Source organism: Moschus berezovskii, chromosome 6 (genome assembly GCF_049115385.1).
Source record: "Moschus berezovskii isolate FMDL1 chromosome 6, NW_MosBer_1.0, whole genome shotgun sequence".
Classification (NCBI taxonomy): Eukaryota; Metazoa; Chordata; class Mammalia; order Artiodactyla; family Moschidae; genus Moschus; species Moschus berezovskii.
The window spans coordinates 31061467-31074890 of record NC_142465.1 but is presented as its reverse complement, the minus strand read 5'-3'; the positions used below and the strand labels follow the sequence as shown (position 1 = coordinate 31074890).

Here is a 13424-nt window from a genome sequence, read left to right as displayed (position 1 = left end):
GATATATCATGTGAAAATAATGAATATAAAAATATGAAAATTGGAGTTTCCTGGTGGTCCAGCAGTTAAGAATCACCTGCCAACGCAGGAGGCAGGAGTCCTATCCCTGCTCCAGGAAGATTCCACATGCTGTGGGGCAACTAAGCCCGTCCACTGCAACTACTGAAGCCCACATGGCCCCAGAGTCCACACTCTGAAACAAGAAACCATCGCAATGAGAAACCCATGCACTGCCACTAAAGAAAGCCCACCTGCAAAAACGAAGACCCAGCACAGCCAAAAATAATAATAATGACTTTTCGGTGACCAGTAGCTCTAAAAAAATATTAGTTTTGATTGTAAACATTCTTTTCCTGTAACTATTTTCATAAAAATGTTTCAAATATTTTCCCACAAAACACAACTTCCACTCTAAAAAAAAGTTCAAAGATAGATGAAAAATAAGAGAAAATATTTTAAAAGCATATGACAAATGAAAAGTTAGTGGAACATGGAGAAGATTTCTACCAATCAATACAAAATAGACAAACGATCTACTTTTTCCTTAACAGGCAAGAGATGTGAACAGGCAGTTTACAAAAACAATTAAAATGGTCAAAAAGCAACAAGAGATGCTCAACTTCACTATTGCTGCTACTGCTAAGTCGCTTCAGTCGTGTCCGACTCTTTGCGACCCCACAGACTGCAGCCTACTAGGCTCCTCCGCCCATGGGATTTTCCAGGCAAGAGTACTGGAGTGGGGTGCCATTGCCTTCTCCGTCACTATTAATGAAAAGCAAATTAAAATAATGAAATTACTATTTTTTACCTATCAAGTTGGCAACTGTATAAAAAATTCATAGCATCCAGTATTGCCAAGATTGCAGAAACTGGGGACTTGCGCACATGGCTCTGAATGTGTAAACTGTTACAAACCCCTGAAATTCAATTTCACAGGACCTATTAAAATTTTAAACGCCCATTTCCTACCTATAAATCTACTATAAAAACCAAAGGATCACTATAAGGATGGCTGTTCATACAGCATGGTTTATAAAACAAAAAAACTGAAACTAACCTGAATGTTCATTGAAGATAGGCCTGCTGCTGCTGCTGCTGCTGCTAAGTCGCTTCAGTCGTGTCCGACTCTGTGCGACCCCAAAGACGGCAGCCAACCAGGCTCTGCCGTCCCTGGGATTCTCCAGGCAAGAACACTGGAGTAGGTTGCCATTTCCTCCTCCAATGTGTGAAAGTGAAAAGTGAAAGTGAAGTCGCTCAGTCGTGTCCGACTAGTAGCGACCCCATGGACTGCAGCCTACCAGGCTCCTCTGTCCATGCGATTTTCTAGGCAAGAGTACTGGAGTGGCTTGCCATTGCCTTCTCCAGAAGATAGGCCTAGACAAACTAAAATACAAATTGGTAGAATACTGAAACAATTTTTATAATGTGAAACGACTTAGAAGATGTGTAAAACACTTTTGTCTGGTCCACTGTGGTGCTCAAAAACAAATTCTGGATGAAAAAGAAAAGTTTTTATGAACATAGAAAAAAGCCTGGTGGTATATACAACCAACTGATAACAGTGACTACCTTCAGGAGCATGGAGGAGACTACAGATGGCAAAATTTTTTTCTGCCTTTTAATTTTTTTGTGCTGTGTGGATTTATTAAAATAAGCATGAACCATTTTTTTAAAGTATTTATTGGCTGAGTCAGGTGTTAGTTGCAGTAGCCCGCTAGGGAGTTGCAGCACAAGGGCTTAACTGCCCAATAGCACGTGGGATCTTAGTTCCGCCACCAAGTATGGAACTCATATTCTATCCCCTCCCCATTACAAGGATTCTTAATCACTGACTGGACCACCAGGGAAGTCCCTGAGCTATTTTTTTTCCTTAGTTATTTATTTCTGATAATCTCACTCAATTTTATCTGTTCTATGATCTTAACACCACAAAGATTTGCTGTCAATTGGTAAAAAAAAAATGGAGTGCTCACAGAAATGAAATCCATGTACATAAAGTGGTTGAAAATTGTCTTCATTCATAAACAAAGATTTTTTTCTTTAGACATTTCCGTCAATTCCCCTACACTCACAACCTGACAGCACCTAAATAAAATGGACATTTCCTTCCATCAAGTGCATTAATGCATAGTCCATCTCTAGCAGAAAGTGAAAGTGTTAGTCCCTCAGTCGCATCCAACTTTCTGCAACCCCATGGATTGTGGCCCGCCAGGCTCCTTGATCCAAGTAAGAATACTGAAGTGGGTTGCCATTTCCTTCTTCAGGCGATCTTCCCAACCCAGGGATCGAACCCAGGTCTCCTGCATTGCAGGCACATTTTTTTACCCTCTGAGTCACTGGGGAAGCCCATCTTTAGCAGGAAAGTTGGGAACGGAATTTAAAGAAAGGCTCGAGTTTTCCTAATGTAGCCGACCCAACGGGCCACCCTGCATTGCTAAATCTCCAACAAGACCACAGATTCCTACTGAGGAGAGCCCTGTGCCTTTTCCGGGAAGAAGCCAAAGTTAGATGCTGGATGGTCTAGAAATAAAGGCGGAAGTGCTATGAGGAAATAAAAAACTCAACATTCAAAAAACTACTATCATGGCATCCGGTCCCATCACTTCATGGCCAACAGATAGGGAAACAATGGAAATAGTGACAGACTTTATTTTCTTGAGCTCCAAAATCACTGCAGATGGTGACTGCAGCCATGAAATTAAAAGATGTTTGCTCCCTGTAAGAAAAGCTATAACCAATCTGGTATTAAAAAGCAGAGACATTACTCTGCCGACAAAGATCCATCTAGTCAAAGCTATGGTTTTTCCAGTAGTCATGTAAGGATTTAAGAGTTAAACCATAAAGAAGGCTGAGCGCTGAAGAACTGATGCTTTTGAACTGCAGTGCTGGAGAAGACTCTTGAGAGTCCCTTGGACTGCAAGGGTTTCCAACCAGTCAACTCTAAAGGAAATCAATCCTGAATATTCATTGCAGGGACTGATGCTGAAGCTGAAGCTCCAGTACTTTGGCCACCTGAGGCGAAGAGCCGAGTCTTTGGAAAAGACCCTGACGCTGGGAAAGACTGAAGGCAGAAAGGGACGACAGATGAGATAGTTGGACGGCATCACAGACTCAACAGACATGAGTCTGAGCAAGCTCTGAGAGATGGTGAAGGACAGGAAGCCTGGCGTGCTTAAGTCCATGGGGTCCCAAAGAGTCGGACACGACTGAGCGACTGAACAACAGGAAGGTCCTATGCATTTTCGGAGGTGAGGAAGCCAATATTACATACTGGACGGTCTAGGAATAAAGGCGGAAGCGGTATGAGGAAATCAGAAGCTTCGGAGTGCGCTGAACACGCCAGGGAATCCTTTCTCAGACTGGAGCTGAGTGTACTCAGCAAGAGCGTGCAAAAAACTTCCCTCCCAGCTGACGGGCGGCCCTCGGAATCTGCAGACCTGCGCCTGATGGAAAGCTCGGGTAAAGACGATCTCGACAGAGGTACGTCAAAGGCCTGGTACGAACTTTCCTGGCACTATTTGGGGCTCCAGACGCATAAGCGACAGGGAGGACATCTGCGAGGAAGGGAGAGTGATGACGCTTCTTCAAGGAGTCCTAACCAACTCACCTAGCAAAACCCTTAACAAACACTCGGCACACCAACATTTCAGGGCCTTCTTTCCTGCCCTGAATCAAGATGGCCGCGGGGGCGCGCCGGCAATACGGCGCAGGCGCCGTACCGCCGGCCCGCCCTCTTCCCGTCCGTCTGCGCGCCGCCGGCACTGCCCACTCAGCAGCTGCACTCCCTCGGCGCGCCCTCAGCCTCACCCCCTGTTCTGTCTGCCCCCGCCCGGAAGTGGATAGTGCCGCACAGAGGAGAGGACGAAGGGGGAGGGGAAGTGCTTCCGGGGAAACGGGCCCCGGGTTGGTGTTTGTAAACTTGCCTCGGTCCCGGCGGGGGCAGCGGCGGCTACAGGGTTGGCACGGGGTGCTGCGGCCTGGAGGAGGCGCCGCGCAGCGGGGGAGACAGCGGGAGGCCGCGCCTGGCAGGTAAGAGCACGCCCCCGGGAGCGCAGCGTTGTGGAGGCAGGCGGCAGCGCTCCAGCAGCTCGCAGGCCGTGGGGCACCGCGCGGGAAGGGGGAGGGGAGGGGAGGAGGGGCCCAGGGCGAAGGGAGGGCGCTCCCGAGGAGAGGTAGGGGCTGCGCGCACGCCGCCGTGCGGTCGCGTCACCGGCGGGACTGAGGGGTCTTGCTCGGAAGGGACGCGGGCGCGAGCACGCACCTTGCGCGCTCCTGGGCTCTCCGGGTGCGTGCGGCGGGCGCAGCGGCTGGCTGGCTGGAGGGAGGGAGGGAGGGAAGATGGGAGGGAACGCGCAGCGTTGGGCTTCGCCTCCTTGTCTTCCACCTCCGCAGCGAGTTTACGTACCTTGGGGCGGTCTCGGAGAATGCACACGTGTGGGCCGGCCTGGGCTCGTACTGCCGGTCCGGTTTCTGCCTGCTGCTCAAGCCCCCAGCGTTAACCCCTGAGCTTTTCTCCGGCCCACTCCTGGTCGCCTTCATAGAGTGCGAGCTTCGCGGGCCGGCCCACTGGACACAAAAGCCCTAGAGGGCCTCCGCCCCCTTCTTGCAGTCCTAAGTTGGCAAATCCTAGCAATTGGCCTGCTGCAGTGCCTCCACTAGAGGCCGAAGTTACTTTTGCTCCTGTCGATGGCCTGGAGACCAGTTTCTTCTCATGACCTAGAAAGAGAACTCTGATGTCTTCGTTTAGAGTCGCGCAGAGAGCGCCTGGCAAAATAGTTCAGCCCACTGAAGGTTGTATGGCTTGAGAATGTTGCACCTAACAGCTGCATTTCCCTTTCTGGTTTCAGGTTTCTGAAACAAATCGTGAATTTCATTCAGAGAATTCAGCTGGAAAACCAAGACTGACAGACTTTTTCTTCAGACAATAGGCAGGAGCCGAGCAGAGACCAGGGATTCTTGAAACATCTGTCTTTACTTTGGAGGACACTAAATTCTATTTGAAGACAAAGGCACTTCAGTATGGCAGCAGGACTGAAGGGACACGAAAGAGTTGTTACAGTGATTTGGTGACAGTGCTTCAAACAAGTGTCTTAAGGAAAGGTGGAGCAAGAAACTCGAACTTTTGAGTTGCATTAAGTGAGAAATCAGCATGGCTCAGGTAAAAAGCTCTAGAGTCCTCCTCCTCCTTCAAGATCACTGGGAAGAGTGTTTGCAGTTTCACTCTTGAATGCTGCCTTAGTCAACATATTGACCAACCCAGTGAGCCAAGCTCTGTATTAAACACCAGGGGGAGATCTAGAGGAAGGAAAGGAGACAGGCCACAGCCCCTGCCTTCAGGGAGCTTCCAGTCAAATGAAGGAGGTAGGCTATACTGCATCACAGGCCTTGATGGGACATTTACAAAGCAACATGTACTCAGTTTACTCTTGGTACAGTAACTTTTGAGGGGCATGAGGGAGTAAACAGTCTGGTGAATGCTTCATTTGTTTTCTTTTCAACAGGAATTTATTGAACTCCTGTTACATGCAAGGCATTGTGCTGGGGATACAAAGATGAATAAAATTGACCCTGACCCCAGTAGGCTACCAGGCTAGTTGGGTTGGGGTTGGGGGAGATGAAGAGACAATCTGTTGTTTATATACACAACACTGCATGGTGGCTGGCTAGTAGTACAGCGTCAATGAGTCTGTTGATTGAAGGAATAAGCAATAATAGAGGCATGTACACCGTAAAGGAGGGAATGAGCCTTCTGCTTGGATGGAAAAAGAAGTTGAAGCTGGAAGGATGCATAGGATTTTGCTAGATAAACAAGTAGAACAGGGCATTCAAACAAGGACAACTGCATGGGCAGAGACTTCAGAGTCCTGGGAGGATGTGGTGAGGTGGGGAGTACTGCGGGTGGTTTGCTAGTTAAGGAGGAAAGGATTGGGTTGGGGGGTGGATGGTTAAAGACAGGAGACAGTGATAGACGGCCACGTTAGGGTGAGGGAGTTGTTTCCTGGAGAAGTAAACCGAGTGTGACTGAAGGGCTTTTTATTCCTTGCTGAGGAATTCCATAAGGAATGGGGACTCTCTGAAAAGTGTTAAGCAGGAGACTGACGTCAGATCAGTGTATTTGGAAGGTACTTGTCCTTCCAAATCCGCCTTGTGGGGATACAAGATGGATTGGAGAGACAGGATGGCTCAACAGGTTATTGTAGTTATCTGGGGAGAAAAGCTGTCTGTAGCATCCCCAGAGCTTTTGCCAGCTTCCTTCCAGGGACCCTCCCCTACCAACCTCACCAGGAAGAAGTCACTGGCTTTCTTCCAGCTGCATGCATTGCTTCCTTCTTTTCCACGCAGAGGAGGAGCCGTGCAGTTTCTTCTTCCTTAGTTTGCAGCCCACTTCATAGCATCCTGTTCACTCTAGCTCTGAGAAGACTGCTTTTCCCTGACTGCTAACTTTGCACTGGGGTGCTGCTCTTATATGTTAACTGAACTCATCAACCCTGTGAAGGTAGATACCATGGTAAACATTTTGCATTTAAGGAAACTGAGGCTTACAGAGGTGGAGTAGTCTGCCTGAGATTGTACAATGCAAACAGCAGAGTTAAGTCTTGCCTTCAGACCTTTCCCTCCGAAGTCCTTGGAGACGAGAGAGGGGGTTCCTGGGATGTACTGATCACCTGAAAGGAATTTCTTTTTAAATTACTTATGGAAGTTTGCTAACCAACTCTTTCTTAAAACTGTTTCTTCAGTAAGAAGAGGATATTGTCTAGTGCTGGCTAAATAAAGTCAATTTGAAGAATGTAGCAATTTTCCTAAACATCCTTTACTTAAGTAATTTTAAAACTATGTATAGCAAGGACTATGAAAAATATGAGTATGCATACGTGAATGGTGAGGACGGGGAGGAGGAAGAGAAATTGTATATTCAACTCCAGAATCCTCCCAAGTGGTTTAATTTTTATCTTTGTTATAAAATTTTTATATTTGACAACATTTAGAGAATTTAAAATCTACAGGGAGAAATGACCTAATTTTACCGATACACATTTGTAGAACTTGATAGACTATACGTTTGGCACCAGTGAGGTCTGCCAGTCAGGAGCGGGTTCTGTGTAGCTAAGTGTCATCAAGAGAGAAAGAAGGAAGTTCCCCTAGAAATCTCCCATGTCAGTGGGTCAACAGGACAGACTCTTGGTATTTTTAAGCCTCGTGTAGCTTCGAAGTAATATATAGATAATATGCTTTACCCAGCACAGTGCTAATGACAAAAGTGTCACTAGCATCTGATTATTCACTTGGTCTGTGTCTGAATGCTGACAGCTGACAAAATGAATAACTAGTCCTGGTGAGATGAGTTAGGGAGGACTCTCGAAGGAAGCAGGGTTTCATGGTAAGAAGGGATGCTCCTTGGAGAGAAGCCGCACGTTAGTAGCTGGGTGTTTAAGGTAGTTCTTTGGAAATTGGCAGTCTGTTTTTGCCCTGCCCTGCCCTGCCAGGTGACCTGATACCTCATCTCCTTTCAACTTAGGCAAGTCTCCTGGCTTGTGAAGGCCTAGCAGGTGTGAGTTTGGTTCCCACTGCAGCCAGCAAGAAGATGATGCTGAGCCAGATTGCCAGCAAGCAGGCCGAGAATGGAGAGAGGGCAGGTAGCCCTGATGTGCTGAGGTGCTCGAGTCAGGTACAGCACTTGAGTCCATTGTGGCACCTGGGGGTCGGGTGGCCGAAGCTCTCTGCCAGGAGATGCCCCGCTTTGAGTCCTCAGTGCTTCTGTTTAGGGAAGTGGGAAAGGGGAGACAGCTGGGCCATGAGTATGGGTATTTTAGAGGGTACAGGAAAGGAAGGTCTTTTCTGTACAACATCTCGTTAAAACCAAGGTACTTGGAGAGGAGATGGATGCGTACTTTCTCTAAACCTCTGGGGCAGGTGATTTACAAGTTGTCTCAAAGCACCTTTTTGGCATCCTGTCTTGTGTTCTGAGATTGACTGTGCATTTAGATTTGATTTGTATTTAAAGGGCCACCGAAAAGACAGTGATAAATCCCGGAGCCGCAAAGACGATGACAGCTTGGCTGAGGCCTCTCATTCCAAAAAGACTGTTAAAAAGGCAGGTAATGGGGAATTCCTTGGCAGTCCAATGATTAGGACTCCACGCTTTCATTGTTGAGTGCTCAGGTTCATTCCCTGGTCAGGGAACTGAGATCCCACAAGCCACGCAGAGTGGCCAAAAACAGAAGAAAAAGGCAGGTAATGGGGAAATCCCCAAACTGGTTCAGTTTGAAAATAAGGCAGCCCTCCTCTTTCTTCCCTCTCTGGCTCAGCCCTGAGCTCTTCTCACAGCTGGTGAGTGAGTCATCCTGGCTCCATCCAGAGACCACTTTGGCAATTGATCTCTGCCCTCTGTGAAACATCCTTGGTAAGGGGAGGGTTCGAGGGGAGCATGAGGTCCTGTGGCAGAGGGGCAGGCAGTTTCCCTCTAAGGTCAGTTCAGAGTATAAGATTTGACCAAACAGACAGCTTGCTCACCCTACCTCCTTCTTCCGAGGGTCTCTTAACTCTGAGGGATATGGGAGATGACAGCATCAGAGAAGTTATTTTGTCCAGCAGTTGAAAATAGGGCCAGGGCAGAATGGAGGCAGGAAGAGGGCAGAGGGATAGGATAGCCTCATGACGTGCCTGACTCTTGCCCCTAGGTGGTGGTAGTGGAACAAAATGGTTCTTTTCAAGTAAAGATTCCCAAAAATTTTGTCTGTGAACACTGCTTTGGAGCCTTTAGGAGCAGTTACCACCTCAAGAGGCACATCCTTATTCATACCGGTAAGTCTTGCTCACATTCAGAGGGGAGCATAGTCCATAGTTTGTATTATGTTTGTGTGTAGGTCCTGTTGGGTTTATTTCAAGGAGTAAGTATTAGAAATAGGGGAAGAAGGTAGGTGAATGAGGCAGAAGAGATTGTATGTATCTGGTGTTGCTGAGACCAGCAGCTTTGGGGACCTTTCCCCATTAGCTCTTTACGCATTATTGAAAGGTAAAGATTTCTGGGGATATACCTGGAGTGAGGTCCCTGCCATGTATACCTCCTGAAGCTCCCTTCTCTCTGATTGGGCCAGGTGAGAAGCCATTTGAGTGTGACATATGTGATATGCGTTTCATCCAGAAGTACCACCTGGAGCGTCACAAGCGTGTACACAGTGGGGAAAAGCCCTACCAGTGTGAACGGTGTCACCAGGTAAGCTCGCGTGTCATGCATTCACACCCACACACAAACTTTCTTCCCCAGTAGCCAGGGCTCGCCCCGACTCCCTGCTTGACAAGGGGCCACCTCGCATTCCTGGCCGTGATGGTGTTAGTACATTGGGGTGAGGTGTATCTTTCTGGTCCCTCGGGGAGGAGCCATCAGAATAATTGTAATAATAATAATAGCGTTTCTTGAGTACTTCCTGTGTACCAGGCACAGTGAGAGCATATATGACGTTACCTTCACATTAACTCCGTGAGGTGGCTGTGTTGCCTTCATTTTGCCCATGGGGAAATTGAGGTTTAGAGAGGTTGAGTGTCCCAAGGACACAGCAGATCAGGGATTGAGACGCATTGAATGGAACTTCAGAGCAGGTGCACTTAGGAGGAAGAGAGAAAAATTCCTGCCCTGGGGGAGCGGTCCATATCTGATGTATTGTGACTGTAAAATCCAGGACCAAAGCGAGACAAGAACAAGAGATGAGAAATGATAACAGTGAACACTGGATGCTTTACTGGGTCTCAAGCTTTGCTCCACGCTCTCAGACTATATCTGCAGAACACTAGAATGAGAGCTCTGTGGGGCACGAGACTTTGTCCCTCTGGTTCTCCACTCTGTCCTCAGCCCCAGGAACTGTACCTGCCTTGAGATACTGAATAAATACATGATAAATGAAGCAGCCGCTCTGTGAGTAGGTGCCTTTAGCCCCATTTTACAGATGAGTGGACACATTCAGGGCTGAGACAGCTTGCCCGAGGTTGCATGGCTACCACGCGCTAGGCCGGGATTGAGACGCAGAGTCCTGTTCCCAACTGTGTGCTCATGCTGTCTCTGTGCATGCCAGGGGAATGTAGAATGGGGTGTGCACCTCTCCCATTTGGGAAGGACAGCTCTAGCCAATAGGTAACCAAGTTTCTTCTCTCAGGCACTTAACCCTCCGTTTCTTCTCAGTGTTTTTCTCGGACAGATCGATTACTCAGACACAAACGGATGTGCCAAGGGTGCCAGTCCAAGACTTCCGACGGGCAGTTTTCTCTCTAGGCGCAGGGCCCCCGGGTGGTGGGAGTGATCAGAAGAATCCACCGAAGAGTGCACCCCCTGGTCTGATGGTCCCACCACCGCCCCGTCTGTACCTGTCTCCCTCCTGGAGGAGTGGACCCAGGAGACCGGAAGAGTGCATCAGGGGACAGCAGGCCCCAGAGCTTCAGCTCTGTAAATAATCTGAGACTCTGAGTATCTCGGGGGAAGTTCCTTCAGCATTCCTGGGTAGGGAAGCTAGTCCCCAGACCCTTGGCTGAGGTCACAGGTGGGGACTTAAGGTACAGGACCAAGACTGCAGTGTGGTTCCCACAACCCTGGACTCCCACTGGCAGCTGAAATGGAAGAGATTGGGGAGAGGGATTTGTTTGTTCTGTTCTTGTTTTTGTTTATCCAAAAGCAGTTTCAGCAGGCACACTGTGGAAATAGATAATATGGAGGTATAGAGTCCTGGTCAAAGCAGGGATTATGGCTGGTCCAGCCCTCCCCCAAATTGAATTTTTAGTTGCAATTGATCCTTGATGTTCAGGTACAGCCCTGTACCTCACCTCCTGTTTGAAGGAGAATAGGATCAGGGATGGCAGCTGTGCTTACTTTGACCTCCTTATACACTGTAGGGACAAAAGGAAGAGCAGTGGGGGGAGCAGACAAGGGCTGGATCCAAGAAGAGTGGGCAGGTACCTCTCATTTCCTTCAGGGGAGAGCAGGAGTTGTGGCCCGGGCTATTGCAGTGGCTGGTGCCACACTGGTACCTAATGGGGTCAGCTCAAGTGCCTTTTGGAGGAAACTTGGGTGAAAGTGGCCCTTGAAGCCCCTTCCCTTTCTCTCTTTGGGTAGTTGATCTTGGAGATAGTTTTTGGCTACCTCGCTGATACTGACTGACTCCTAAGCCAGACAGAGGTGTTGAGCAAGGAGTCGTTGATGTTACAGTGGGTTCTTTCTCCTTGTGCCCTCTTAGGAACCACCCAAGACTGGCCCCAAGTTGGGTGACAGCTGTTCAAGAAACAGGAATTTGGTGTCCCCTGACGTGACTGTTGAGCAGCATGAGCTGTTCTCCTCGCTCACGTCTGTCACTGTATTCAGGTAGAGGAGATAGGGGTCTAGCTTTTGGTCCCAAAGGAAAAGACCTTGGCTTCCTTCTTGATGGCCGTCCCTACACAACAAAGAACTGTGGGGGGGTGCTGCGGAGAAAACACCGACGAAGAAACCTAACGTAGGTTTTGCTCTTAACTATGTTCTTTGCTCTTCTCTGCTCCAACACCACCACCTTATCTACACCCTCCCCAGAAGTAATCAGGGGCATGTGAGTGAGTGTGTGTGTGGTATGTGAGTGTTCGTGTTTGTATGCTTGGAGATGGCATATTATTGAGCCAAACCCTTCTCTAGCCCCGGCTCGGAAGGATGAGCATGAAATAGCCTTGCCTGACTGCCCCTCCCCCAAAACCTGAAGGCCTGAACCTTGAGGTTCACGAGGAGCTGAAGAACTCAGCTTGAGGGGACTGGAGGGCTTCGTTTTGGAGGGTTTTTTAAGGGTTGATTCAACAGACTGCTGGTTAGGATGTTGCTGACCCAAGCCAGGGCTTGTGAATATGAATTTTCTAAAGTGAAATAAAAACCCTCTTTCTTCCTGCTAAGGAAAGGGTCCTTATGGGAGGTTCTGGGGGTTTGGTTGACTCCCAGGTGGTGGGCTGTCCTGACCTATGGGGGTGTGGCGAGTAATCACAGAAGAATCCTGGAGACTTGGTGACCCTGACTAGGCTGTCAGTGGGGGGTCTGAGATGGCAGTCTGCAGGAAGTGACTTCCTTTGGCAGAAAAGGTAGGCGACAGCACACTCCTGTTACCTGTTCTGAAGGAGGTGGAGGGGCGGGGCAGGGGGATCTCCATACCTCTGAGATGTGAGGATTTTGGGAAAAGAAAGGAAGCGTGGCACCCTTTAGCTCTTCCCTGACAGCATCTGAGATCCTATGGGGAAACGCTGGGGAACGTGCCTGCAGCCAGTTCTCTCCTAGTTTTGTGTTGGCATGTTTGACGTCCAGAAACTAGACGCCAAGTCCTGAAACCAGCCCTTGGTCCCTGCGAGTAGGGCCACTTTCTGCATGTGAGCCAGCCCCTCTCTGTTAGAGAGCTCTGCTGGGGGCTGGGGTTTGTCTCGGACACATTTGGAAAACTGTCCTTCCAGACGGTGCTTTTGAAAGTGGAAGACTTCGCTCCCTACCACCTGCAGCTAGTCAGCTTAGGATTGGGGGTGTGTGTGAAGAGAATCACGTTAGTGAGGTGTGCCCCTGCATGTGCAAATGTGTGTTTAGGTCCGAATGTGCCCTGGCCCCCTGCAGGCCTCAGGTGCCTGCTTGGGTGTGTTGGGGGGAGGGAACTTCTAAGCATATGTGCAGAGAGCCATAGCAGAACCACCCCTGCCAAGGACTGGGTGAGTGGAAACTCAGGAGCAGGGGGCTAGCTCTGTTGTTGAGGTGCTGATGTTCACGAGGCCATGGGTTTGTGAGGAGTGGGGAACCGAGAGGCAAAAGGAGTGACTTAGCGCCCAAGAGTCCCACTTACACCCAGGGAAATCACAGACCGCTGCAGAGGCTCCTGGGCCCAACATTCCACCCCTCTGCTGGGTGGGGTCTAGCACTGGAAAGATGCCTCAGGTGTGTCTGGAGTGAAGGGAAGGGCGGTGGGGCCAGCTCTTAGACCAGGGCATGGGATTCGGGGACCTGGGAAAGAGCACCAGTTCCTGGTTGGGCTGCTGGACCAGGCCCCACCAGCCCTGCCCTTCCCAGCACCTCAAGTCTTTTCCGTCCACCCTGCCTCCAACAACCTCTTGTCATCACTTAGCTACTGATCATGCCCCATGGCTTGACATTGGAGGGTTAAATGAGGTGTGGGGTCCCACCACAACTTATAACCCTTTCCCCAGATGTTCTCTGCCTCTGTGGCCCTGGGGCTTTTATCTTAATCCCTCCCACCCCACCCTTCCTCTCCACCTTTTTTTTTTTAATATACTTATTTTGCTATTAGGGGAGGGGAATATCAAATGAACAAGATCACTTTTAAATGGTAGTTTTTATAAGATGTTATAAACTTGTATCTTTTTACCATTAAAGTGCAGTGTATGTTCCTTCGTGATATATTTAGGATATTTAAATAAATGGGGCTTTTGTA

The 13424-nt window shown here is 48.9% G+C and overlaps 2 protein-coding genes across 11 annotated transcripts in view; one reads left to right on the top strand and one right to left on the bottom strand.

The window, feature by feature from the left end:
* Positions 1-4544, bottom strand: part of CSAD (cysteine sulfinic acid decarboxylase) — a 27149-nt gene extending 22605 nt beyond the window's left edge. For 3 of the 8 annotated variants that reach the window (XM_055396753.2, XM_055396756.2, XM_055396755.2), the window contains exon 1: positions 3608-3803. The gene's annotated coding sequence lies outside the window, so the exon portion shown is untranslated. Of the gene's footprint in view, positions 1-1057; positions 1373-3607; positions 3804-3923; positions 4057-4261; positions 4378-4405 lie in introns of those variants that run through there. The other 5 variants (XM_055396757.2, XM_055396761.2, XM_055396758.2 and 2 more) reach the window with 5 other exon arrangements.
* ZNF740 (zinc finger protein 740) lies at positions 3348-13424 on the top strand. Of its 3 annotated transcripts, none has more exons than XM_055396765.2 (7): positions 3348-3480; positions 4848-5158; positions 7517-7666; positions 8003-8092; positions 8679-8802; positions 9096-9214; positions 10175-13424. In XM_055396765.2, the coding sequence occupies exons 2-7, from the start codon at positions 5150-5152 to the stop codon at positions 10262-10264; spliced, it is 582 nt and encodes a 193-aa protein (XP_055252740.1). In that variant the 5' UTR covers positions 3348-3480; positions 4848-5149; the 3' UTR covers positions 10265-13424. The 3 variants fall into 3 exon arrangements, with proteins under 3 accessions (XP_055252740.1, XP_055252739.1, XP_055252742.1); XM_055396764.2 differs by lacking the exon at positions 3348-3480 and adding an exon at positions 3893-4029; XM_055396767.2 differs by lacking the exons at positions 3348-3480; positions 4848-5158 and adding an exon at positions 5165-5361.

What these genes read in the sequence shown, in the direction of transcription:
- ZNF740 (XM_055396765.2), top strand. An exon ending in TGCTGAGGTGCTCGAGTCAG is followed by an intron (nt 7,667 to 8,002) that starts GTACAGCACTTG and finishes TTGTATTTAAAG; the next exon opens with GGCCACCGAAAAGACAGTGA. An exon ending in GCACATCCTTATTCATACCG is followed by an intron (nt 8,803 to 9,095) that starts GTAAGTCTTGCT and finishes TGATTGGGCCAG; the next exon opens with GTGAGAAGCCATTTGAGTGT.